Below are 25,847 nucleotides of genomic sequence, written 5' to 3'. Positions count from 1 at the left end.
CCACTGCGTTTTGCAGGCTCATTCCCCGACGAAGATACTCATGCGCAAAAAAAAAAAATAGTTAACAATAATACTGACAGAATTTTCAATATTGTCGCATTGCAAATACACAGAGCATTACGCTTATAAAAATCCATTACAATACATTCTCACTTTGTATAAAAGTATGCAATGCAATGAAAGTGAGAGAGAGAGAGAGAGAGAAAAAATACAAGAATGAAGGAATGCAGTCGACAAAAAGTGTGGAGGACCAAAAATATTTTTATCGCCAATAATTCGGCATACAAATTGTGGCACTAACAGCAGCAGCCGGATATGCTGGTAGTCGAGCTATTGCATGCTAACAACACGGGGAAATTTGTGGCAACGCACACATTGTTGCGAGCGAGGATGTGCATTTGCGGAAGTCAACATTCGTTCGCAAAAGCAGCACCGGCAGATAGTCATACGAGTCACTTATGGGGCAAGCGGGTGTGTGAATTGATTTTTGGACTTACGACTGCAATATATGTAACTGTAGGTAAATCAGAACAGGGTGTTCATTGAGGATCGCAACTTTCATTTTTGGAAATTCTATTTGTTTGCTTCAGTGAAAGTGATATTCCATTCGGAATACCGTTTAATAAATGCGACGACTATAGACTCCAGTGGTGGGTAATTTTTTCCGTTTACTTCTATAAATACAGTTGATTTAGACAATAAAACATTGAGTTGCCAGACCTTGGTTACATATAAATACTGATCCAATGAACCGAGCAGTAAATCCAATGTCTGATATTCTTTTTACAGTACTATTTCACTTGAGTGCATATGGACATGCCAGTTTGGACGATCGATTTATTCTCTTCTGGAACAGGTTCTCCAGTAAAAGCGGCATTTTTACTATGATTTTCGGTATCAAGGTTTGTTCTAAGGAAATCGCCGCGATATTCTTGTTAAGCTAATCAGAGATACATTTGGCAGCTCGTATTATATTTTGAACCCTATTTTAATTCTTCGAAGACTTTCCTTGTCATCCAGATGGATTTAAGTTAAATGAATACCTAATAACATTTATTTTCTACTTTCTGACGTTAAGTCAACAAATAAGAGTTTTGTGTTTTTCTCTAATTTTTAGAGACATTTTTACATAAAACCTACTATTATCGACCGTGGAGTGTCGATTCGACACCGTTTGCAGCAACTCGAGGTGACGTATGGAACGACTTGACGCATTTTACATTGAGACTTTAAATTGACAGCCTACGAAATACAGCTTGTGCAAGAACTGTAGCCGCTCGATCTTCCCAAGCGACATCGCTTCGCTCTTTGGGCACCTGAAAAGTTCCAAGAAGATACGACGTTTTCGACCAAATTTTGTTCAGCGATAAGGCCCATTTCTAGCTCAACGGGTATGTTGACAACCAAAAATGCCGCGTTGGAGACGAAGAGCAACCTGAAGAGATTCAAGATATTCAAGAGCTACTATTTCATCTAGAAAAAACAACGGTTTGGTGTGGTTTGTGGGCCTGTGGAATCAATGGTTTATATTTCTTTAAAAATGATGCCGGTGACAACGTAACCGTCATTGGAGACCGTTATCATGGCCATGATAACCGACTTTTTGATAACTGAAATTGAAGTTCGTGATCTCGGCGACATTTGGTTTTATCAAGACACATCGTATCAATTAATGGATTTATTGAGAGAACACTTCGGTGAGCAGATAATTTCAAATTTCGGGCCGGTCGATTGTCCCCCAAGATCGTGTGATATCACAACGTTTGATTTTTTCCTGTGGGGATATACATATAAAGTCTAAAGTCTATGCGGAAAATCCCGCTTCGGAGATTTCGACCTAAAAATTTCTTTAACCTAACTCTCAAGAAACACCCCCTATTTTTCGTTAGTTTGCTTCATCACTTCATAAGTAACTGATACTACTCATATGATGATGCAGTTATAACGGTGCCGCATGTGCCATATTGGCGCTTTCCACTTGGCGATGACACTACCAAATATAGTTTAGTTATATGTACATATGTGATATGATATGGCATACTTGTGTGCATATGTGGGTGAGTGATATGAAGTTCGTGTGTGTAAATACCAAAAATGACAAGTGAAACCGTTTACAATACTTACATGGGACTGCACAAAGAAATTGGAGTCATCGCAATTTGACAGGCAATGACAATCGATTTTATACCGGCTGGACTTGAGCGAGATGATTTCTCCTGAAAATGGAATGTTGACAAGAGATATTGAAAATAAAATATTTACAATTTATTGTTAAAAATTTCTAAAATTTGGATTGAAAAAGTGACTTAGACGAATTAAAATTTCTTGAAATGAGATTTATTTTATTTCCACCAATAAGCTCAATGTCAGGTAGTGCTGTGTTAAAGCAACCGGTATTCTCGAAGTTATGACTTTTTGTTTAATGTCTTCACGCAACAATGAGATCAATGTAGAGTTTCTCAAATTAATTACTGGACTCACTTAACTCCCTTATGTTGTTATATCCAGATTAAGGAGTTCAATGAGTTTATGGGTTTTAAAAAATCTATTTTTTATTGCCTTATTAAATTCTAGAACACCTCTAGAATATTGTCCTAAATTGAAGTCGGTTCGCAAGATTTCTTAACCGATCTTCATGAAATTTTACACAGGTCTTTGAGATAAAATTCTTAAAGACTTGGACGAAGGATTTTTTTCCATTACAACTATTTAAAGAATATAAGAATATTTAATTTTTTCGTAAAAATGTCTGCCAAAAATTTAATGTTCACATTTTTTCCTTCGTTCAAGTCCTAAGTTAAGATTTTAATAAATACACGTGTTTTTCACTTAAGATGATTCTGTAAGGAGTTATCCTGCCAATGCGGGCGCAAGGATCACCTAAAATAGCGTCAAAATGGCCGAGTTAAAATTTTTTTTTTTACAAAAAATTTCAGAGCTTCTTTGTTAATAGTGTACGTTTGTAACAATAAATAATTCAAATAAAATATTTCCTTTTTTATATGAGAAAAAATGTTGAAAAAACGCTGTTTTTTACCCAAGGAAGCTCATGTAAGCCCTTGAGCCTAGTAAACTACTGAAATATAATTGTTTTCAAAAATAGAGCTTTCTAAAACCGAAATTGGTAACTAGATTTAGACTTCCAAGAAGATGAAATAATAAAGATTAACGAAAATCTCTTTCAGGTTTCTCAGAAGCAAAAAGTTAGAATCATCGAAAGTCTTCTAAATACCCACGTTATTAGGTGTTTGTGATGAATGATACCCGAAGATAATACATACTATATAAAACTGTGCTTAGTCATGATGCAACCAAATCAAACCCAGAAAAAGTTTGTCCCGACTTACATAGATAAGTCTAATTTTTGCTAATATTGTATGAATGTATAACTGATTTAATAACCGTTTATTTGAAATTGATTTCGAAAAGGGATTTTATATTTCGAGCATGTGAAAGTTTCGTACAGAGATTCTGTTAACTTTATTTTAAAAGTTGTTCGACAGCATGTTTTACCACGATCCTCTCGTCCCGTGTTCTGTAGAGAGGCTTCAGGATAGTATTCGGCGGTTTTTACGATGAGTGAAATTATTCAACAAAAAAGTTTCATAAAATTTTGTGTGGAGAATCAAATTTCTGGTGTCGAAACGTTCAGAATGTTGGAAAAGACGTCGCGTTAACGTCTGTGAAAAAATGAATGCTTTCAGACTACCAGGATGTCATGAAATGTATTACTAGTGTCGCTGAGTCTTGGATCTGTACTCGAAGACCGGGAAGCAGACGACGTGGCAAAGGTGAGCCAAAGCCAAAAACACCCCGTCAAAGCAGGTGAAAAATCAAGGTTATGTTAACAGTTTTCTTCGATTATCGAGGTGTGGTGCACTACGAATTTCTTCCGACCGGCCAACTGTCAACAAGTAGTACTATTTGAGTGATATGCGCCGTTTGTGCAAAGATATTCGTAAAAAGAGGTCGGTCTTATGGGCTGATACCTCTTGTCTTCTGCACCACGATACTGCATCGTCGCATACTTCATTTATTCTTTGTGAGGTTTTCAACCAATATATGGCCGCAACCAACGTATTCGGCTTATGTAATTCCGTGTGGCTTCTGTCTATTCAGCAAACTCCGGAGAAACCTTTTGGCACAGTGGAGCAACCAAATACAAACCCGTGCTGATTGACGTTAATGATTGGTTTAACTGCCAAGAATAACTTATTTTTAACAGAGCACTCAAGAAGTTTGGAAATGTTAGAGAGTTTAGAAATAAGCTTGTAATTACAGACTACATCCTTACTACCACCTTTAAGGAAAGGGGTAATGAATGTCAGTTTCCGGTCTGAAATAAAAATACCAGAAACCAAAGGCTTATTAAAGAGAATCATGAGAGGATCTACAAAGGCAGGACAATTTTTTATAAGTACAGGCGGCAACCCATCAAGATGCGATATGAAGAAAGGTTTGATATCACAAATAGCCTTGCACATCTGATTATTTTAGTTAAACAAATATGATAACTTTAGCTCGTCTCTATTTGGTTTGTCATCAGAGAACATTTATTGCGAAATTTTAGAAACTTTGAACTAAAGCTTATCAACACTATTATTTTCTTTGACTAATTTGATACAAACAAACAACTACGAACAGTTTTGATAACTCATGTCTTGGTGTTCCTTTTACCACTAAACTGTCCTTATAATTTTCGGCACCAAAGTTCACGACGAAACCTCCAGAGCACCAAAACCAGCATGCATGACGTCAAGCAGCGGGGGCCACAGGTGGCGAAAGTGAAATTAAAACTATTACATTTCTACTTTTTCTTATTTCCCTCATTCCTGAGCTAAACGCCATCTGCGTATGATCAGCACCAAATGCCACATTTCCTAATATTCATCCGACATGTGCATATCCAGTTGTACATACATACATATAAGCATGTATGAATGTATGTGTGCATGTGTGTGGCCTGGTATGAAATACTCAAGCAGGCTGTGATATGTAGCAATGAATGCCAAAATTTAGTTATGTCCCTTATGTCTGTGAGAGTATGCACGTCCCGGTGTGCGGAGAGGTCATGAGCTCATGGTTGCATGCAGCAGGTGTTCACAGGAAAAATATCATTTTCAAGTTTGCTATAATATATGATGGTGTTGATATTGCTGTGCATCTGCACTGCGTGTCCAGCACTCGTTGCTGCCATTCGGTAATGCATACAAAAACATGGACATACCAGCGTGTCTGTCTGTTACTCCCCGACTCCCTCCCGTTTTTTCTACCTTCGTATGTGTGAATTATTTAATTTCAGCTGCCCTCTCTGCCAATTGTTTCACGCTACTGTGCCAGTTACTATTTTGTGTTTTGTGTGTTTTGCCCACACGCTGGAGTGTGTCGGTCCGTCTTCCGTAGCGTGCTTCGTCTCTAATGTAATTTGTACTCTCTCACTGTTTTCGTGCATTCAAGTTCGTGTGCACATGGAAGGGAGAGTTGTGGGAAGCGCTATTCCGTACAGTTAAAATGCGGAAATGGACAAGTGAAAAGTGTTCGAAGCTAGTGAATCGTTAGCACTCACGCAAGCTTGAGCATTGCTGGCAAAATGAGTAAATTGCATAATTTGAACATGAATTTTAATTTCCTTAAAATATCAGCATGTGGAACGTTGAAGAGCACAATCTATGCTGTGCGCTTAAGTTGTTGCATTTTTGTTGGAATCAACAGAAAACTTATATTTGAATATATTTGAATATAAGGTTTTTAAAGTTGGACTTAGGACTTGTTTCCAACATTTTCTTCATGTTGCTACTAGTAGTTTTGTTCACCTAAGTAGTCTGTCCATCTGTTATATAGCTGTAACTTGAGTAAAAATAGAGATATCTTGATGAAACTTGGTATGCGCGTCTCTTTGCCTTGTCCGAAAACCAAAGGTTGAAATCAATGGCTCTCAGAGAGCAGGAATGCAAGTCGAGTAGAAAATCGTTCGGCTGTCTGTTGCGATTGCAGCTTCTCGATGTCGAACCTTCCTTGTTTTTGTTGACGTTAGTTTTTTGCTGCACAGAGGCGGGTGCGTATTTTGGCTGCAACAAGATAGTGGTTCGAGGCAATGTAAGGACCTTGAAGTGTACGTACATCTAAAACACTTCAGACGTATCTTTCGTCTATCACAACATGATCGATTTGATTAGTGGCTTTTCGATCTGTAGACTGCCAGGTAGCTTGATGAATTTTTCTATCTTGAAATCTACATATAACCATATGTCGGGCCCTAGCAAATTCGATTAGCATCAATCCACTTGATGATGTTTCATCGTGGAGGCTGAATTTATCGACCGCTGTGCCGAAGATGCCTTTGGCCTTAAAGTCGCCTAGCGCGATTTTGAAATTGTGGGGGATACAGCTTTCAAAGGTGCGCTCCAAGCGTTCGTAGAAGGTATCTTTGGTCACATCGTCCTTCTCTTCCGTCTAGGCGGGGGCGCAAGTTATCGAACCTCGTTTTGATGCGGATTGTGGCTAAACGTTTATCCACCGGGGTGAATGACAGTAGTCGGCGACGGAGTTTCTTCTCCCACCATGTATCCACACCGTATTTGCGCTCCTTTATATGGAAAATGCAGTAATTGTCACAAGGACCTACCAGTCTCAGTCCTTGTCCCGTCCATCGCACTACTTGGATGGCGATGATTTCAGGCTTTACTCTTACAGGGATATCAAACAGCTGGGCAGCGCCACCTTCTCAATTAAAGGACTTCATATTCCAGGTGCGTGCCTTCAAATCGTTATTCTTAATACCTCTGCAGTGGTCGTCATCAAAAGGTGCGTCTCTCATCCGAGGCTATTTTCCTATACATTCCTATATTACATAGTGAAAACGGACAAAAGCGGACTACAAATTCCATTGAAACTTCCACTTTCCGGTATACAAATCAAGAATGAATTACCATATCAGCAAATTGCACGAATAGTTCAATTGAGGTGTGCCACCTTTTGACTAAAACCTGCCCAAATCGAACCAATATTACTCAAGCCCCTAGACACTGAATATGTGGACCTAGTGCTTTACCGAAAATAACGGACAGTGTTGAGATATATAATTGAAATTCAGAGAGAATCCTTCCCTGATAGTAGTATGTCTGTGTGTCAAAAATGAGTTGAATCGAGTCAATAATTCCCTTAGACCCCATATACCTTAAATAAAGATTTTCGAACTTCCGGCTGACTTTATACCCCATATATATGTATATAGATTTTATATATTTTTCTTTTAACCATGCATATTTGTGCTTATTCTATATTCTATTAGTAAAGGTAAGGAAAAATCTTTTATATTTGAAACAAGAAAAAACGTTAACATCGGTTGCACCGAAGCTAATGTACCCTTCACAGGTGTATTTTTATACCCTGAACAGGGTATATTAAGTTTGTCACGAAGTTTGTAACACCCAGAAGGAATCGTCGGAGACCCTATAAAGTATATATATAAATGATCAGTATGCTGAGCTGAGTCGATTTAGCCATGTCCGTCTGTCTGTCTGTCCGTCTGTCTGTCTGTATATATAGGAATTAGTCCTTCAGTTTTTAAATATCGTTTTGAAATTTGCAAACGTCATTTTCTCTTCAAGAAGCTGCTTATTTGTCGGAACTGGCGATATCGGACCACTATTCACAAATAGCTACCATACAAACTGAACGATCGGAAAAAGTTCTTGTATGGAAAACTTTTGCATTTGACAAGATATATTTACGAAATTTGGAATATATTATTCTCAAAGGCAACAATGTAATCTCCGAAGAAATTGTTCATATCGGTTAACTATAGCATATAGCTGCCATACAAACTGAACAATCGGAATCAAGTTCTTGTATGGAAAACTTTCACATTTGCCAAGATATATGTTCACGAAATTTGGTATAAATTATTTCCTAAGGCACCAATATAATCTCCGAAGAAATTGTTCAGATCGGTTAACTATAGCATATAGCTGCCATACAAACTGAACGATCGGAATCAAGTTCTTGTATGGACAACTTTGACATTTGACAAGATATATTCACGAAATTTTTATATATGTTATTTTCTAAAGCAACAATGTAATCTCCGAAGAAATTGATCAGATCGGTTAACTATAGCATATAGCTTCCATACAAACTGAACACATAGTTACTAACAGAAATGCACCTGTGAAGGGTATTTAGCTTCGGTGCAACCGAAGTTAACGTTTTTTCTTGTTTTTACTGCCGCCGATATCGGCAGTTCCGACAAATGAGCAGTTTCTTGAAGAGAAAATAACGTTTGCAAATATTGCAAAACGATATCTTAAAAACTGAGCGACTAGTTCGTAAATATACAGACAGACGGACATGGCTTAATCGACACAGCTCAACATACTGATCATTTATATCCGACGCTTCTCTCTGGGTGTTACAAACTTTGTGCCAAACTTAATATACCCTGTTCAGGATAAAAATAAATGCTACATAGAGTAGCTCACACCCGTGTTTTAATCCAGGTTAGGTTGAAGACCTCAATCATGTTCGATACTCAAAGTTGGAGTCGCGCTTTTCATGTCGACCAAGAACTCAAGTCGACAAAATTTTCTACCAAACTTATTGGCCGAAGATTTTATATTGCTTGAACAGAAATAATTGCAACCACTACTAATTATTACAAGATTTCTTCATCTTAAGAGGTTATATACAGTTAGGATTTTCTTAAAATCAACCTTTTTATCTTAATTTCTTAATGTACATATATTTAAGAATACACACAGAAAATGTCACGTCGTTCCGGTGAATATTTTCGAAGTGTAAAGGCCTTTCAGTAATAAAACGAAAATATTTTCTCAACGATAAATATTTTTTATAAGCAATTTAGTCCGAAATTTTGGTCAAAAATCGATTTTTTTTAGAAACCGTCATTTTGTCAAAAAAAATTATTTTGGTTTTTCATCCAATTAGTTACTAGATTTAACATTACTTTAACGAAATCTGTTTGTAATTTTAATATCAGAGGATTTGAGAGGTATAGTGGTCACCGCAAAACGTCTTTTTTGAGAGGAGCTTCCGGAGATCAGCTGTAGTTCCTTTTCAAACATAAATATTTTTACTAATACGAAGTCAGCTAAAAGATACCGTAATATGTGTACAAGTTTTGGATCAATAAAATTAAAAGATTTCTCAGAAAAAGTTCTGTAGAATTCGCTTTCTTTCGGCCTTCTTATTTCTGAAAAAATGCTTCTTCATTTCAAAACCACAACATAAACCAACATAACAGCTGAATTCGATTTTTTACATAAATAAAATTATCACTAAAATTGTTCTACTTTAAAACTCATTCTTTTTCTACTTCGAAGCTACACTTTTTTCATTAGTTATATGAGTTTATTTCTATGATATACTTAAATATTTAAACTCTCTAATTAAAAAATACGCTCTAATAGTAAAACAAAGTTCCAAATAATATGGAATCAAACGTATCTGTTCCATAACTGAATATAAACAAAAAATACCTACTATTTTGGCAATTTATTGGGAAAATAGTGAACTCAATACTGTTATCAGATTTTATATATGGTATCGTCATCTAAAATTAAAAATAACGTAACATCACTTTTCATAAGTTTACAGAAGAAGGAAAAACGATATAATATAAACCACTCATATTCAAACAATATTTGAGTTTTTGTTAAAAAATCGTTATATATCTGACGGAAGCTGAAAATTTTATGTTACATATGTATTTGTAATATGATATAGTGAATGGTAGGGATAAAAAACTCAATTTCGATTCATTTGATGATACGTTATTTTGCATTTTAGGTGACGACATATTTTTTATTTGATTTTGAAATGATTACGTGGTGGCTAGGCATACAATACTTGTATTTATACTCACTTTTTATATCCTCCAAACAGGCAAGTCCATCGAAGTCGCAAATACGCAAAACTCGTCCATTTTTCACTTTGATGATAAAAAATCGAACAATTTTCGTATCAATCATATTTATTTACATATAAGTATATATAAAGGGTGAGTTCTTAGGTTTACAGCATTTTCTAGACGGCAAATTATCATTAGTGGTGGGGTATATTACTGAAGGTACGTAAATTCAGCAATCAAAGCTGCCATATTTTTTATTGCAAGATATTTTTAAGATCCTCTTGCATTAAGAAAAGGTTTTTATGTGCTGTGGTTTTCAATTATTTATTTATATTTTTTAGTTATATATTTTTATACCCTGAACAGGGTATATTAAGTTTGCCACGAAGTTTGTAACACCCAGAAGGAAGCGGCGCGGACCCTATAAAGTATATACAGGGTCCGACACTCGAAGTGTAACCAACTTCAGAGCGCTCGCGCAGCTGTCGCACTGGAATCAGCTGTTTATGAATTTGCTGTTCACAAGTGTACAAAAGCGTTTTGCCAAAAGTGAACGCAAAAAAAAGTGATGAGCTATGGAATTCAAAGGTAATAGTCTGATCGCTTCATATTTAGCTGGAAAATCACAGCCAGCAATTGTTCGTGAGCTCAAACACCTTACTGTGAATAAAGTTTTTGTTTATCGCACCATCACTCGTTACAATGATACTGATACTGATCGCAAAACGCTATGGAGGTGGTCATCAAAGGACTACAACGTCACGTGAGGAGGTTCGGAAAGTGAAGAAGCGACTTGAGCGAAATCCACGACGAAGTGTCAATCAAATGGCTAAAGGACTGAAAGTATCCGACCGCAGCATCCGACGCATATTGAAAAATGAGCTCAAGGTCAAGCCTTACAACTTCCAAAAGGCCCATAAGCTCAAACCGAAGCAGCAAGAAGGCTTAGCCGAAAGCGGTCAAATTGCGAACATTGTGTTTTCTGACGAAACAATTTTTCCAATTGAGCAATTCACAAACTGTTTACTTGACCGACCGTTCATACGAGAATCTAAGTCATCGGTTGGCCACCAGGAGGCAGCACCCGCTACAAATAATGGTTTGGGCCGCTGCCAATGCAGATGGACGCTCTACAATTGTTTTCATCGAGCCTGGCGTCAAAGTAAATGCGACATATTATCGGGAAAGTGTTCTGGAGGCTGCCTCGAAGCCGTGGGCAAAAAAACATTTCGGTCCCAAACTATGAACGTTTCAACAAGACTCAGCACCGTCTCACAAAGCGTGAGTGAACCAAGAAAGACTGAAAAACAACGTTCCGAACTTTATTACGACCACACAATGGCTCTCGAATTCACCAGATGCGAATCCAATGGATTATTCTCTCTGAGCCATTTTGGTGAGCAAGGTCCGAAGTAAAAAATACACCAGTCTCGAGGTGCTGAAGAAAGCCATTGTCCGTGAGTGGGCCAAAATACCGGCAAGTCACATTCGGGCAGCGTGCGATTCGTTTTTTGACCGTCTCAAGGCCATAGTTAAGGCAAAAGGTGGTCAAAGTGAATTGGTCCTGAATTTATGATTATTTTCACACATTTTTTACTTTAAAATAAATAAAAATAATTTTCCAAACCGAATTTATGGTTTTTTAATTGGTTACTTCGAGTGCCGGACCCTGTATATAAATGATAAGTATGTTGAGCTGAGTGTATTTTGCCATGACCGTCTGTCGGTCTGTCCGTCTGTATATATACGAACTAGTCCCTCTGTTTTTAAGATATCGATTCGAAAGTTTGCAAACGTCATTTTCTCTTCAAGAAGCTGCTCATTTGTCGGAACTGGCGATAACGGACCACTGTAACATATAGCTTCCATACAAACTGAACACATAGTTACTAAAAGAAATGTACCTGTTAAGGGTATATTAGCTTTCTTGTTTAATTCAAGATTGATGCCACGCTAAAGTTAAAATACTGGTAATTTTGTTAGTTTATATAGTACACATAACCTGACAAAATTACCAGTATTTTAAGTTAAGTAGTTTGGCAATTAAATTCTGGACACCTAAAAAATCACCCTTTATAAACATTTTGCATATCGCAAATCATCAATCAGCATAAAATGAGAAAGACTTAAGTTGTAAAAGCGTTAAACGCGTTAATCCATTTTTTAATCGAAACTAACAGTGATTTATGCTTAGCGGACTTTGCGGGACATATGCCGTTATCTGAGTTGATGTATGCATGTATGCGTTAAATTTTCGTTTTAAATTTTGTGTTCAAAAAAACAATAACTTACTCATCTGCGCTGACCAAATTGCCAAATATAACTTTACCGTTTCATTAACAAAATGGCGGCGTTGCTTAAGTGTGACGCCAACACCACAGTTTTGGCGCCTAAATGATGCACTGGCAAAATAATTGGCTGAATTTCAGCGTTTTTTGCGTTCTCGTAAAATAATACAGCGCAGATAACTGTGAAATTGCAAAATAATATTTAAATAGAAACACGCACACACACACACAAGTGCGCAAATAAAATTAAATAGCCAAAGCGCGGAGGCAAAGAGTAAATATTAACATTTGTTTAATATTCAAAATGGCGTCAATGGTTTTTAGCAAATAAATGCCTTGTCATTTTCAACGACACACACACTGAACCACAAATACATACATATATGTATATGTATGTACATATATACAAACATACATACATAAAAGCAAAATAAAACGGATATTTCCATAACGGTATTATTGCGGCGTATTGTTATTTGAACTCAGCACGGCATAACGCTTTTTAATTATAACGGTAAGCATTTAAATTTTTTAATTATTTTAATTTCTCTGTTTCTAATTAATATAATGTTTTCGGCTCGCATTAAGCTTAATTGTGTCAGAATCGCTCGCGGTGGTGCAAAGTGTGGTGATGTTTTTGGTGTTGTTTGTTGTTATTGTTGGCTTTACGTTGAATACTCACAGCGATTGCGATAGAAATGCGGCACACAACCGCACACTTTAAGCGCGAAGAACATGCGGCACTCGGCCAAGCAGAGTCCGAAACTGTAAATGGGCGAAGTTAGCATCTCCTCGGCCTCGTATTGATAGCGACATTTGCGTTGTTTGGTGGTGAAGCTGTGGAGAAGGTAATTTGTTTACATGAAATAACACACATTTAATTTGCCAGACAGAGAATACGTGAGCCATAGGGGTTTATATTCACTACGGGTTTCCACTTTCCCTTGGCAAACCTAAATTTGACTCACATAACTAAAGTTATGGTCACATTTTAGTGAAGTATATCCCTTACCTATAAAGCCTCATCTCCCATATTTTGAAATCTTACAAGACTAAAAGAAATACAACGGTAATAACGGTTGGGTGATCAAAGCAGAGATACTCTTTTTTGAACTATTGGTGCTTTTTACGTCGAGATCTTAAATTGAAAGCGTACAAAAGAACTGAAGCCGCTCTATCTTCTCAATCGAAATGGTTTTGCTCCATGGGTTCTTGAAAAGTTCCAAGAAGATCCCACGTTTTTGAGCCAAATTTTGTTCAGCGACGAGACCTATTTCAACTTGTAGAGATTCAAGAGCTGCCATTTCATCCACAGAACCACTACTACGGTTTGGTGTGGTTTGTGGATCGGTGGAATCATGGGTCTATATTTTTTCGAAAATGATGCTGGTGACGACGTAACCGGCAATGGCGACCATTATCGCGCTATGATAACCAACTTTTTGATGCCCGAAATAGAAGCACGTTGGCTCGACACTGGATTTCAACAAGACTTCCTTCTCACACATTGAATTATTGAGAGAACTTTTCGAGGAGCAGATAATTTCACGTTTTGGGCCGGTTGATAGGCCACCAAGATCGTGTGATATCATAGCGTTAGACTTTTTTCTGTGGGGTTATGTAAAGTCTAAAGTCTATACGGACAATCCCGCTTCGATTCAGGCCTTGAAGCAAAACATCACGCGTGTCATTCGCCAGTTACCAGTCGAAATGCTCGAACGAGTCATCGAAAATTGAAACGTAGTCGCAGCCAACATTAGAAAGAGTTAATCTTCAGAAAATGAATGCTAAAGAATGTTTCTTCGAATTATTATAACGACTCACCATTAAGTTTGAAATTCCTGTATTTTTCTTTAAAAAAGTAGAGAACCTCGGAATGGATCACCGTTTAGCTTAACTTCAGATCAGTATTTGAACATTATTTGTGGACTCTAGAGTTTATAAGTATATAATTTTTCCTCCTTTTCTAAGCTGAAAAAGAACCTATGTAGTCTTAAAGTTATAGGCTATGTAATCCAGGATAGAAAGAGATATAAAAATCCACATGTATATACACGTTAGTCATTTTGGTTCCAAAATTCTCCAATACGGTTTTTGAGGTTCTTTTGCTCTGTAAAGCATAGAAAAACACCTATATCTTGTACACTTTTGACACATTACTGGGCACTGTGCCATATCTGTGCCATTTGGGCAAACTTTCCTTGGTATAGAATGGGCTCTTTTTAGGCTTTCACTGGGCTAAAACAAAATTTGGTACACTCATATGTCGTCAACTCAAAAAATTCCAGATGTAATTGTTTGACATCCAAAACTCGTTAAAATTTTAACTTGAAGGGTTAGTTTATATTTCCATCCTGTCTCTAATATAAATCGTCTTATAGATTTCTGCCTACAAATTTGTAATAGGGTTGAAAACTGCAGACTAGCAAATTATTAGAAATTGCAGTCGGAATAAAGTTGCACAACTATGGCAAACTCTATTTGAATTCCCCAAAGAACATCGACGGTTAGTACAGTCGAAAAAGAAAGACTGTTTTAAAGCAAAAAAGTTAAACTGACAACAGTAAGATCTTAAAGAAAATGAGAACTAAATAAATTTATATCGGTAAGCTTGAAAAGTTGGGAGATTATATTAGTCGGTCAGAATTAAGACGATGGATAAGCTCACATTTACCTTATTTCCCCAAAGAAAAATATTTACACTATCGACTGTCTTAATTATATGTACATATACATATCTAATTGGAAATTTCAGTACAATTGGTCTCCATTCGAAACTTTTTTTGAAAAATATAACCATTACTTACGCCCTCGCCTCCTCCGCTGTGTAGATCTCTAGCGCGATCAATTCCACTGTCGTATAATCGGTTTCTGGAAATGTGTAACGTTGCTTGGATATGTTCGGTATATCACCTGAGCCATGAAAATAGACATCATACGCGGTGGAGAGGTTTATAATCTGTGCATAAATTTCACCATCTAGCGGGTGGACGGTGACACGATCTCCATGATCCAGTATGTTCCAGTCGTTGCGTTTCCAATAGCTGAAAATAGAAAGGATGGATAGATGTGAAAGGAAGAAACCGGAAAAAATTTTAGTTCTGAAAAGTTTTTTCCATACTTACTCATAAGAATTATAACGGGCCACAAGCGAGTTCACCGAATGACAAATACCGAATTCGGTGAGTGTTTCATATATGAACATTTGCACGGCGGCGCCACTACTCATCTCCGGCTCGAAGTTCCACTTGAGTTCATACAGCAAATCCAGGTACTTGCTGCTCGGTATGCCGAAAGTTTTATTACGCGGTAGTGTTTCAATATTTTCATAGGTGAGACGCGCCAACTTCTCGATGAAAGCATGAAAATCGATACGATCCTGTTCCGTTTCGAAGGTTTCGGGATGTTTCCTTGTTTAAAGAAGAAAAAAAAATTGAAATTCGCCTTGAGAGCTTTGAATGAAATGTTAGACTCGACTCACTCCATGTACTCCTCAACTTTTAATTCATCAATGCGTTTATGCGGACAAACAGTGAGCGAGGGAAAGCTTGTATTCCACACCAACTTATTGCGATCCATAGATATGACCATGGGTGATGTCTGAAAACGTTCCCACGTACGTTTACTCAACGAAATGATGGCGAAGAGCGCCAAACAGATGAAGGCGAGCCAAATCATACTAAGAACGGGATAGAGCAGACATGAATAAACGGAAATATGAAACGGATGGAATTATTAAAGCGTTCAAAAAGTGAACTGTTTCCTGATATATGAAAGAGAGTGTATGTGTTAGCTTTGGCTTTGGTACATGTCCCGCTATGAGTGTGTGAATGACCGGCCGTAAAATGGCGTCATAACTCTGCGAATTTCAGCGCGTTCATAAAAATCTATTGCGTGTAAATTTATATGATTCTTTGTTTTTTTGCTGCTCATAAAAATCGCAGCCGCAAAAGGCAAAAGTCAAGTCAACAAACTCCCAGTCTGCATACTTTTACACACACTGCTGTGTGGTGGCAATAAAAATTTTGGCGGATATGAAATGTGAAATGCATAATTTGCAAAGTTTTATCCAATGCAGCGCTCGGCGAAAATATATTATTAGAAAGAGTCTAAAAAATAACTGTACAGAAAAAATTGTTGCACAAGTCAATGGACTCAATGCGACTATTTTATGCGTTAGGGTGTGTGTATTTACATTAGAGATGGACATTAGAACTTAGTATGCAATAAACGGACTTTACTAGATTTCCATAACTCAGGAGCGACCGTACATTATATTCACTGTATTTGAATTACATCTGGCACCTCACAATTAAAAACTGCCTTAATCGGATAATAATTTCTAAAGCCCCGCAGATACAAATATATGGACCTTAGTGCCTAACGATCACTATTTACTATTTACCAAAAATATTGGTAAGACTTTGAGGTGTCTTAATTAAAGTCAGAGAGCATGTTTTTCTGGTAATAATAGTGAATGGTGAGTTATTTTCATATTGTAATATTCTCGAGTGTTAGGTTAAGTTAGGCTCATCTTTTAGGCCCATAAGTCACGCATAGACCAGTTTTGCTCCTATGCGATATCAGATAGAGTTCAGTTGCTAGGTTCAAGAGGAGCAGTCATCCTTTAGGATGCCTGCGTTTGACGCAAATTTTAAAATACTCTGCGGCCTCACTATCGATACCTCCTGCAGAGTTTCATACGGTGGGGACCCCAGATGCTTACAGCGTAGTCTTCCGGATGCGGGCATTTTGCACAAGAGATCCACCGTTTTGCACATGACTTTTGGAGTTTTGCACCCAGGTTTTGATTTTGTCAAAATCGTCGTATAGACAATGCATGGATTTTCCATGATCAGGTTTTCGGATGTTAGCCGTACTCCATTCTTGGCAATTTCGTCCTGGCCCGGCACCCAGTAGAAGTAAAGTTGCTTACTTCTGGCCGATATGCGATATGAGGTTACTGCCTTGATTGCTGCTTGGCTGTCTACGTAGATATTGACTCTGGAATTGCCTTCAGATGCATTAGAGGAACGAATGCACAGACCTCTTTCAGATTAAGAATCTTTTGTCGCTCATTTTCGCTAAATTCTTTCTTTTGGTGTTATTCATTGCGTTCACATGAGCGATACGAGTCCGACAGCTTTTATATGTTACAAAATATACATATGTGATAATAATAGTCAATCCGAACATAATTTAAGTATTCGTATTCATTCCAAGAGCTATTGAAACCATGAAAGTTATAACAAAATGAAAAGTAATGCCGAATTTTGTAGAAGCGAACACAAAGAGTGCCACAACAACACAAAGAGTGATACTCTTCGTCTTTCCTCCTCGTTCATTCGCCTATCAAAACCGCGACAAAAAGGGTTCTCATATGAACATAGTCATAGTGAATATGCGAGATATTTTGAAAATTGAGTACATATACAAATACGATTCAGTGTGTTAGAAATCTGAAACGTCCCATACATATGTATGTACATAGGTATAGATATTATGCGTGACCTAAGCATTTCCATGAGCATCTTCGGAATGTGGAACGAAATTGTCGTTGAGACGCTGTGCGTCTCCGAGTAGACGCCACAATGGCTCATAAAGCTTTCGTTACGAATCGTAGTGATAAGACCATGGCGATGTGTTTCACGCCATTTCCGCAATGATTTGAAGAAGAGGAGAAAATGAACATGAGGATTCAAGTGGATTCATGAAAAGGCATGGCGGAGAGAAAGAGAAGTAGAAGTGCTAAACCTTGAAATGATTTTTGGAAATTAACCCCTTTGAAGAAGAGAAAGCACAGCGAGCTCGTGGCGCTAAAAAATTCACATAATATACGTAAGTGTGTAAATACTTTCATACCTACATATGTGTGTAAATATGTGTAAAACACATATAGTAAATAAATAAAATTTTTTTTATATAAGTACATACATATGTACATACATATTACTTCCGAAAGAAATGTGTGAAATTATGATATGAGATGCAATGCTTGCGTTTCTTTTTATACACTGAAATATATCCTAAGTTTGTTACACCTCGCAGGGAACGTTGGAGACTCTATAATATTTATACATTGTGACAAAAAAGTAGCCGAAAATTGTAAATAAAAGGCAAAATATTTAATTATTCATCAATATATTATGTTGTCAAAAAAGTCTTGCGGTATTTTTATTGAATTTTCAATTGTTCATAAAATTGGTTACAATAATGCGATTCAAGTCAAATATGCGCCGTTTTGTTCGATGACGCGTTCCCAATGAGATGCCAACTTCATAATGCCCCTCTCATAGGAGCTCGCTTCCCTATTTGCAAAAAACTCGGAGAGCCAATTTTCACAGGACTCTCTTGTGGCCAACTTCAGACTACCAAGCGCGTTCGCCATGGACAGAAACAGGTGGTAATCACTTGGTGCGAGATCCGGACTATACGGTGGATGCAAAAGAACCTCCCATCCGAGCTCCCGGAGCTTCTGGCGCGTCACTAAAGATGTGTGTGGCCTGGCGTTGTCCTGATGGAAGACAATTCGGCCTCTGTTGATCAAAGATGGCCTCTTCTGCATGAGTGCTGCCTTCAAGCGGTCCAGTTGTTGGCAGTACAGGTCCAAATTGAGCGTTTGGCCATAGAGGAGCAGCTCATAGTGGATTATTCCCTGCCAATCCCACCAAACACACAGAAGAACCTTCCTGGCCGTCAATCCAGGCTTGGCCACCGTCTGGGCCGCTTCACCGACCACGACCGTTTGCGCCTTACGTTATCGTAAGTGACCCACTTTTCATCGCCAGTCACCATATGCTTCAAAAACGGATCGATTTTGTTGCGATTCAGAAGCGATTCGCATGCGTCGATACGGTCAAAGATGTTTTTTTGCGTCAATTCGTGTGGCACCCATACATCGAGCTTCTTAGTGACTCCAAGCTTCTTCAAATGGTTTATAACGGCTTGATGACTCATGCCCAGCTCTTGACCGATGCTACGGCTGCATTATATATTTAGTCGCCTTCAAAGTAATCTCCACCAGATGTATAAAACTTACGCCAACGATTTGGAATGCACCTTCTGCTCATTCAGCGCATTATGTTTTATCTTTTAGATACATTGAAAACGGGTTCAACGAAGCGCCAATTTCAGTTTGGGAAAAAAAAAAATCACACGGAACAAAATCTGGATGATCGATGGTATTCATTGTGTTTTTGGCTTTAAATTTGGTCACAATCGATGAATGATCCGATGGTGCATTAGCATCGTCTAAAGTCCACGAATTGTTCTTGCGCAATTCCGACGATTTTCGACGGCGGTTCTCACGCAAACGCCTCATTATGGCAAAATAGAGCTCAATATTGACCGTATGTCCCTCCGGAGCAAATTCATGATGCACCACACCACCAATATCGAAAAGAAACAATGAGCAGCACCTTGATTTTTGAGCGGCCTTGGCTTGGTTTTTTGGTTTCGGCTCGCGTTTTTCTTTCCATTCCGATGACTGTTGACTTGTTTGCATGCCAAACTCATAAATCCACGCCTTATCGGCAGTTATAATGCTCTTCATAAATATGAGATTGGAATTCGATCAAGCATGTCTAAAGAGACTTTTTTACGGTACTCTTTTTGAAAAAAAATTCAGCTTTATCGGGACGTTTAGAGCTCTCTTGCTATCTCTTTAACACTTGGCTGACGATTTTCAAGCACCATATCCTTTTTAATATTCATCAGTTGAAGAGGTCGAAGGTCATGTAGAACGACATATGTCTTCAACTATCTCTCCACCATCTTTGAATTTGTACCACTCGTAAAATTGTGTTTTTGATAAAACTGAATTACTGTAAGCCTTTTCCATCATTTGTAATGATTTCGCACTCGAAACTGGGTTAGAGATACAAATTCTTTGTTCGATATTTTCATCCATTGTAAAATCGCAACGCACTACTGAGGTGTACCGACTTAAGCAGCTGCTGTAAACAAACTGGTTGATAGATCCGGCTCATATTTGGCATAGTAATTAAGGACAGTCCCACCAACTTGGCAGAATTAATTTTTTTTTTGAAATATCATTTATCCGGAGAATTTAATAACAATTTTCGGATTCGGTTTTGCCACAATGTATGTATGTAGTATAATGAATTATCAGCAATACGAGCTGAGTCGATTTAGACAAGTTCATCTGTGCGTCTGTCTGTATTTGATTTTTTGAGATATCGATCGGATTATTGTCAAAGGCAGCGCTATAACATCAGAAGATATATTCCAGACCGAACCGCTATGCCATATAGCTGCCGTACAAATTGATCGGCCAAATCGAATTCTTGTGAGAAATCTTCACTATTTGTAAAAGGTATTATAGCTTTGGGTTTTTAAATGAGTTAAGGTTCCCCCCACTCTACCCTAAGAAAAACTGGCGCACCCTAACACATCACACCACACTTGAGAATATCACCACATCCAGCAAGCGGTCACCACACGACGACAACGCATGCCGCCAAACCAACAAAAAGGATTTGAATAATCGCTTACAACACAATTCGCACGTCAACACTCGAATAGACACTGGGCTCATCAATATTCGTCTATAAGATATTCGATTCTACGCGACGCCACGTCAATATCTTCTACAATCGCTCAGCCGTCCGGTTTGCGAATCATATCCACCCGCTTTGTACACTCGTCTTTCAAATACATTACAACTTTATATTTATACCCTGAACAGGGTATTTTAAGGTGGTCACGAAGTTTGTAATACCCAGAAGGAAGCGTCGGAGACGCTATAAAGTATATACATATGTATATAGTATAAATGATCAGTATGTTGAGCTGAGTCGATTTAGCCATGTCCGTCTGTCTGTATACATATATACGAACTAGTCCCTCAGTTTTTATACTCTCGCAACAATGTTGCTAAGGAGAGTATTGTAGTTTTGTTCACATAACGGTTGTTTGTAAGTCCTAAAACTAAAAGAGTCAGATACATATGTATATAGTACCGAAAATGATCAGTTTTTAAGATATCATTTTGAAATTCTGCAAACGTCATTTTCTCTTCAAGAAGCTGCTTATTTGTCGGAACCGCCGTTATCGGACCACTATAACATATAGCGGCCATACAAACTGAACGATCGGAATCAAGTTCTTGTATGGAAAGCTTTCACATTTGACAATGTATCTTCACAAAAGTTGGCATAGGTTATTTTCTCATATAATAATGTAATATACGAAGAAATTTTTCAGATCGGCTTACTATAGCATACAGCTGCAATACAAACTGAACGATCGGAAAAAGTTCTTGTAAGGAAAACTTTTGCATTTGACAAGATATATTCACGAAATTTGGCACAGATTATTTCACTAAGGCAACAATGTAAATCTCAGATCGAAGAAATTGTTGAACGATCGGAATTTCGGCTGGTAAGGAAAACTTTGCATTTGACAAGCATATTCACGAAATTTGGCACAGATTATTTTCTAAGGCAACAATGTAACAAATTGAACGATCGGAATCAAGTTCTTGTATCGGAATCAAGTTCTTGTATGGCTTTCACATTTGACAATGTATCTTCACAAAAGTTGGCATAGGTTATTTTCTCATATAATAATGTAATATACGAAGAAATTTTTCAGATCGGCTTACTATAGCATACAGCTGCTATACAAACTGAACGATCGGAATTTAGTGCTGGTAAGGAAAACTTTTGCATTTGACAAGATATATTCACGAAATTTGGCACAGATTATTTTCTAAGGCAACAATGTAATCTCCGAAGAAATTGTTCAGATCGGCTTACTATAGCATATAGCTGCCATATAAACTGAACACATACGTAGTTACTAAAAGAAATGCACCTGTGAAGGGTACCATTATTCAGCTTAACGTTTTTTCTTGTTATATGTATAAAATAAACAATAAATTAAAATGATTGTACATTTAAAATATGTGAGCATCTTCATTTAACGATCGCGAAAGTGGTTAGTATTTTTGTTTGTTTGGGCAGCAAATTAAACAGGTTTGATTTTATTGTTTTGGTAACGGTATTAAAGAACAAGTAAATAAAAGAAGAAGAAAAGTTCTTAATAAATTTTTGTCAACAGAATAATAATGAATTTGAACTACTTTTTATAAAACATATCAATATTTGTTCATATAAATTAACGCTTTAAACACCAGCATACGTTTATGAGGGCAATTGAGAACTCCAAATAAGTTCCAAAATATACACAAGAAGAGTAGTAATACCTTCATCACATCCAAAAGGTCGCGTTCAGTGCATTCCGACATCCGCAAATGGCGCTCATTTACTCGTTAATAGCCGCAACTGAGTATTATTTTTTCCCCAAAACAGTAGCTAAAACTTTTGCCAAAAACTAGAAGCAAATAACGCCATGAAACATAGCGTTTAATTCGAAATTTCAACTCTAACCTCAAAAAGTGCTATAATTTTGGAGAAATATTCTTCCCACCAGCGCCATTGAAAGTAACGGAGCGCATTATATCCACCGGCGCTCTGTTACCATGGCGGCAGCTGCAGGAACGCGAATACACACATACACGCACATGCTGATAAAGCTTTGTGATGGGTCACACATGTGAAATTCCAGCGCACGCACACCCACACATACGTATGCATGCATATGCATGAGACTATGCGCTGCCAGCGTATTTGTTGCCATATCAACTGGCCTGTTGTTAGCTGCCAGGGTTATCACATGCACCGCAGAGATTTTCGCAGAAGTACTATATTTGTGCGATTTTTTATAACAGTTATAAAACCTGCACATGGCCAGTAATACCAGCAAACATTTCGTGTATTTGTGTGTGTGTGTGTGTGCACTACAGCTGCTGCTGGCCGTTGGCGCTCAATTTTTTCACAACACCTCTTTCGTTTTTCCTTATTTCCTTCTCCTTTTTGTTTTTTATTTGTCTCGCAATGTGCTTGTAATTCCGTTTTTCATTTGGTTGCGGCTCAAAGTTGCAATCCACTTTTTCACCATGACACTCTAATGCCCCTCGAGCAGTTTTTTGTTTACTGTTAAAACCACACACGTGGTTACGCATATGGCTGCATATATGTGTGGGTGTATTTGCCAGCGGAAAAAAGTTTATATTCTCTCGAAATTACCAACACATGTGTCCCGCATCCCGCCTGCCAACAACAAAAAACTGCGTGTGTTGGGTTCGGCAGCACACCTCGTTTGTGCTTCACTTTACTCCCCGAGCAGCATTGAACAAATGTGCCGCGCGAAATTATCTCTGGCGCAGATTAAGTGGCGCTACGTACAAATTTACTTTGAAAATTGCTGCAACAAAAAAATCCGAATGATAAGTGCGCTGCCGGCTTGCGCAAATTTTCTGTAAACTTTTAATTAGTTTGAAAAGAGATGAGAGACGAAAAAACGATTATCTTTGACTGTGTCAATCATTCAATTTAATCGCTTCGGAAAATTTGTGCAAATAAATAACGGGTTTGGAAAGGAAATTAAACAATTATCATTGAGGTTAAGAAATTGAGGTTAAGTTATTTTTTTGTTTTAATTTTTAATTCTCTTCATTAACTATTTAAATCGTTTCAAATAAACTAAATAGCGCCTCTAATGAACTGTACTCGCCCTGTTAAATTCCACTTTCTCATTGGTGGACATAATTCTAGCAAAGAAGGAGTTGTAGCCGCGCATGCTATACTCTCGTCATGGGAGATATGTTGAAGTAGTATCGACCCGATTTTATCAATGTTTAGCATTACTAGATATTATTAACAGTAAAAATGTGCTTTTTGAGTTTTTTTTAAGTTTATAAGCAGTAAAGTCAACTAGATATTTGAAAATCCGGTTATTAGTTATATGGGTTCTCGCACAAGTCTCTGAGCGCCATTCACTTGGGCGTGACCAGAAGCGATTCTTTTACTTATGGCTCAAGCAGCTCACCACTTCCGGCCTTATACCAAGTATCCTCTGGGTAGCCAAAGAACATCCGTTTCAAGGCGAGCTAAAATGAGAATGCAAACATCCCTCACAAAGGCTGTGCACTGGGTTTCGGATCTGCCACCTAAAAAAACACCCCCAATGTAAAGAGCAAAACAGCCTCGGATGAGAGACCCCCCTTTTAATGACGCCACTGCAAATGTATTAAGGATTACGAATGGAATGTCTACTCCCTTAATTGGGAAGGTGTCGCCGCTCAGCTGGTTGATGTCCACGTGAGAGTAAAGGCTGACATCATCGCCGTCCAAGAAATGCAATAGACGAGACAATGACTGAGATGAGTAGATCCTTGTGGTATACAATGGAACGCAAATTCGGTGTGGAATTTGTGGTGGATGAGAGGTTCCCTCGCCAAGTCCTAGCAATCACCCCGGTGGATAAACGTTTAGCCAAACTCCGTATCAAAGTGAAGTTCTTCAACATATCGCTGATTTGCGCCCACACCCCGACGGAAGAAAAGGACGATGTGAACAAAGACGTTTTCTATTCTTGACATAGTGGAGTGTCAAAATCGTGCTTGGTGACTTTAACGCCATGGTGCAAAAAGTAGGTCTCTTTGGTACAACGATTGGTAAGATTAGCCTCCATGATGAAACATTCTCAAATGGGATGTGGCTGAGTGATTTTACTTGTGGCCGAAATATGGTTATCTGTAGTACTAGATTCCAGTGTTTTAGTCATGTTCGAAAATCATGGGGACTAGATGAAGTATTTCTCCCATTTAATCAATTTTTGACACACAAGCATGATAAAAAGATTTTCTCTAAATTTAAATAATATAATATTAAAAAAAGAACAGGTCCAACGATATTTTTGGTGTAAGGTCAGCCGTAGGCACGGGTCCACGTATTCAGTATCGAGGGGTTTGAAGAGTCATATCTCAAATTTGACTACTTTCGGATAAAGGGATGAAAAATGGGATACATTGAAGTTAATGTCTCTGAAAAGTTGTGTTTTAATGTGTTCATTGGTCCTTGAATTTTATACTGGAAGGCAGCAGTGCTCAAATAACACTATGGAACATTTTTGGAATTATTGTCAGGGGGGTGAGAATTTCCAAGTCAGGGTGATGGTACTAGGGCAGTATAGTAAGACCCTCAAAGGGTTTGGCGTTCGTATGTGTCAGTTTTTTTATGACCTTTTAAATTTTTTCCTTGTCTTGATGTTTTTTCGCTTAGTTATAACATTTTGGCAAAAACGTAGTTTAACATTACTCGCGAACCACTATTATCTATTTTTTCAATCCATTAGACGGTTGTAGCAGCTTTTACACACAATATTTGGTACCTAATTTTCGTTCACTATAACATAAGAAAAAATTTAAATGGTCAAAAAAAAAAACTGACACATACGAACGCCCCTGAGAGTTTTACTATACTGACCTAGTACCATCACCCTGACTTGGTATTTCTCACCCCCCAGATTAGCTGTTGTACTGTGTAATTGAACTACGGAGCCACGCCGTAAAACGATTGTTCTATTTCTTCTTGGGAAAAATATATATGTAAATATGTAAGTTCTTACTTTACAAGTCTATAATTTCACCATATGCTTACATGCGATATACATATATGTACATACGAGTACTATGAAAATTTCAACGAATTTGTTGAATGAAAACATACTTGACTCCTAGTCGGACAATTTGTCACCCTCGCAACAATGTTGCTAACGAGAGTATTATAGTTTTGTTCACATATAGCTGTAACTTGAGTAAAAAT

The 25,847-nt window shown here is 37.7% G+C and overlaps 1 protein-coding gene across 1 annotated transcript in view; it reads right to left on the bottom strand.

Annotated features, from left to right (window-relative positions):
- The window catches only part of LOC126755844 (sodium channel protein Nach), a 43,842-nt gene that overhangs the window by 4,932 nt on the left and 13,063 nt on the right, over nucleotides 1–25,847 (bottom strand). Inside the window, exons 2-7 of the mRNA XM_050468561.1 lie at nucleotides 15,638–15,835; nucleotides 15,282–15,566; nucleotides 14,964–15,200; nucleotides 12,839–12,993; nucleotides 9,884–9,949; nucleotides 2,125–2,216 (exon numbers count right to left, since the gene is read on the bottom strand). Of these exons, the coding sequence (XP_050324518.1) occupies nucleotides 2,125–2,216; nucleotides 9,884–9,949; nucleotides 12,839–12,993; nucleotides 14,964–15,200; nucleotides 15,282–15,566; nucleotides 15,638–15,835 (1,033 nt within the window). The remainder of the gene's footprint in view (nucleotides 1–2,124; nucleotides 2,217–9,883; nucleotides 9,950–12,838; nucleotides 12,994–14,963; nucleotides 15,201–15,281; nucleotides 15,567–15,637; nucleotides 15,836–25,847) is intronic.

This window comes from Bactrocera neohumeralis, chromosome 4 (genome assembly GCF_024586455.1).
Source record: "Bactrocera neohumeralis isolate Rockhampton chromosome 4, APGP_CSIRO_Bneo_wtdbg2-racon-allhic-juicebox.fasta_v2, whole genome shotgun sequence".
Taxonomy (NCBI): Eukaryota; Metazoa; Arthropoda; class Insecta; order Diptera; family Tephritidae; genus Bactrocera; species Bactrocera neohumeralis.
The sequence above is the reverse complement of the archived record's forward strand: the minus strand, read 5'-3'. Positions and strand labels throughout refer to the sequence as shown.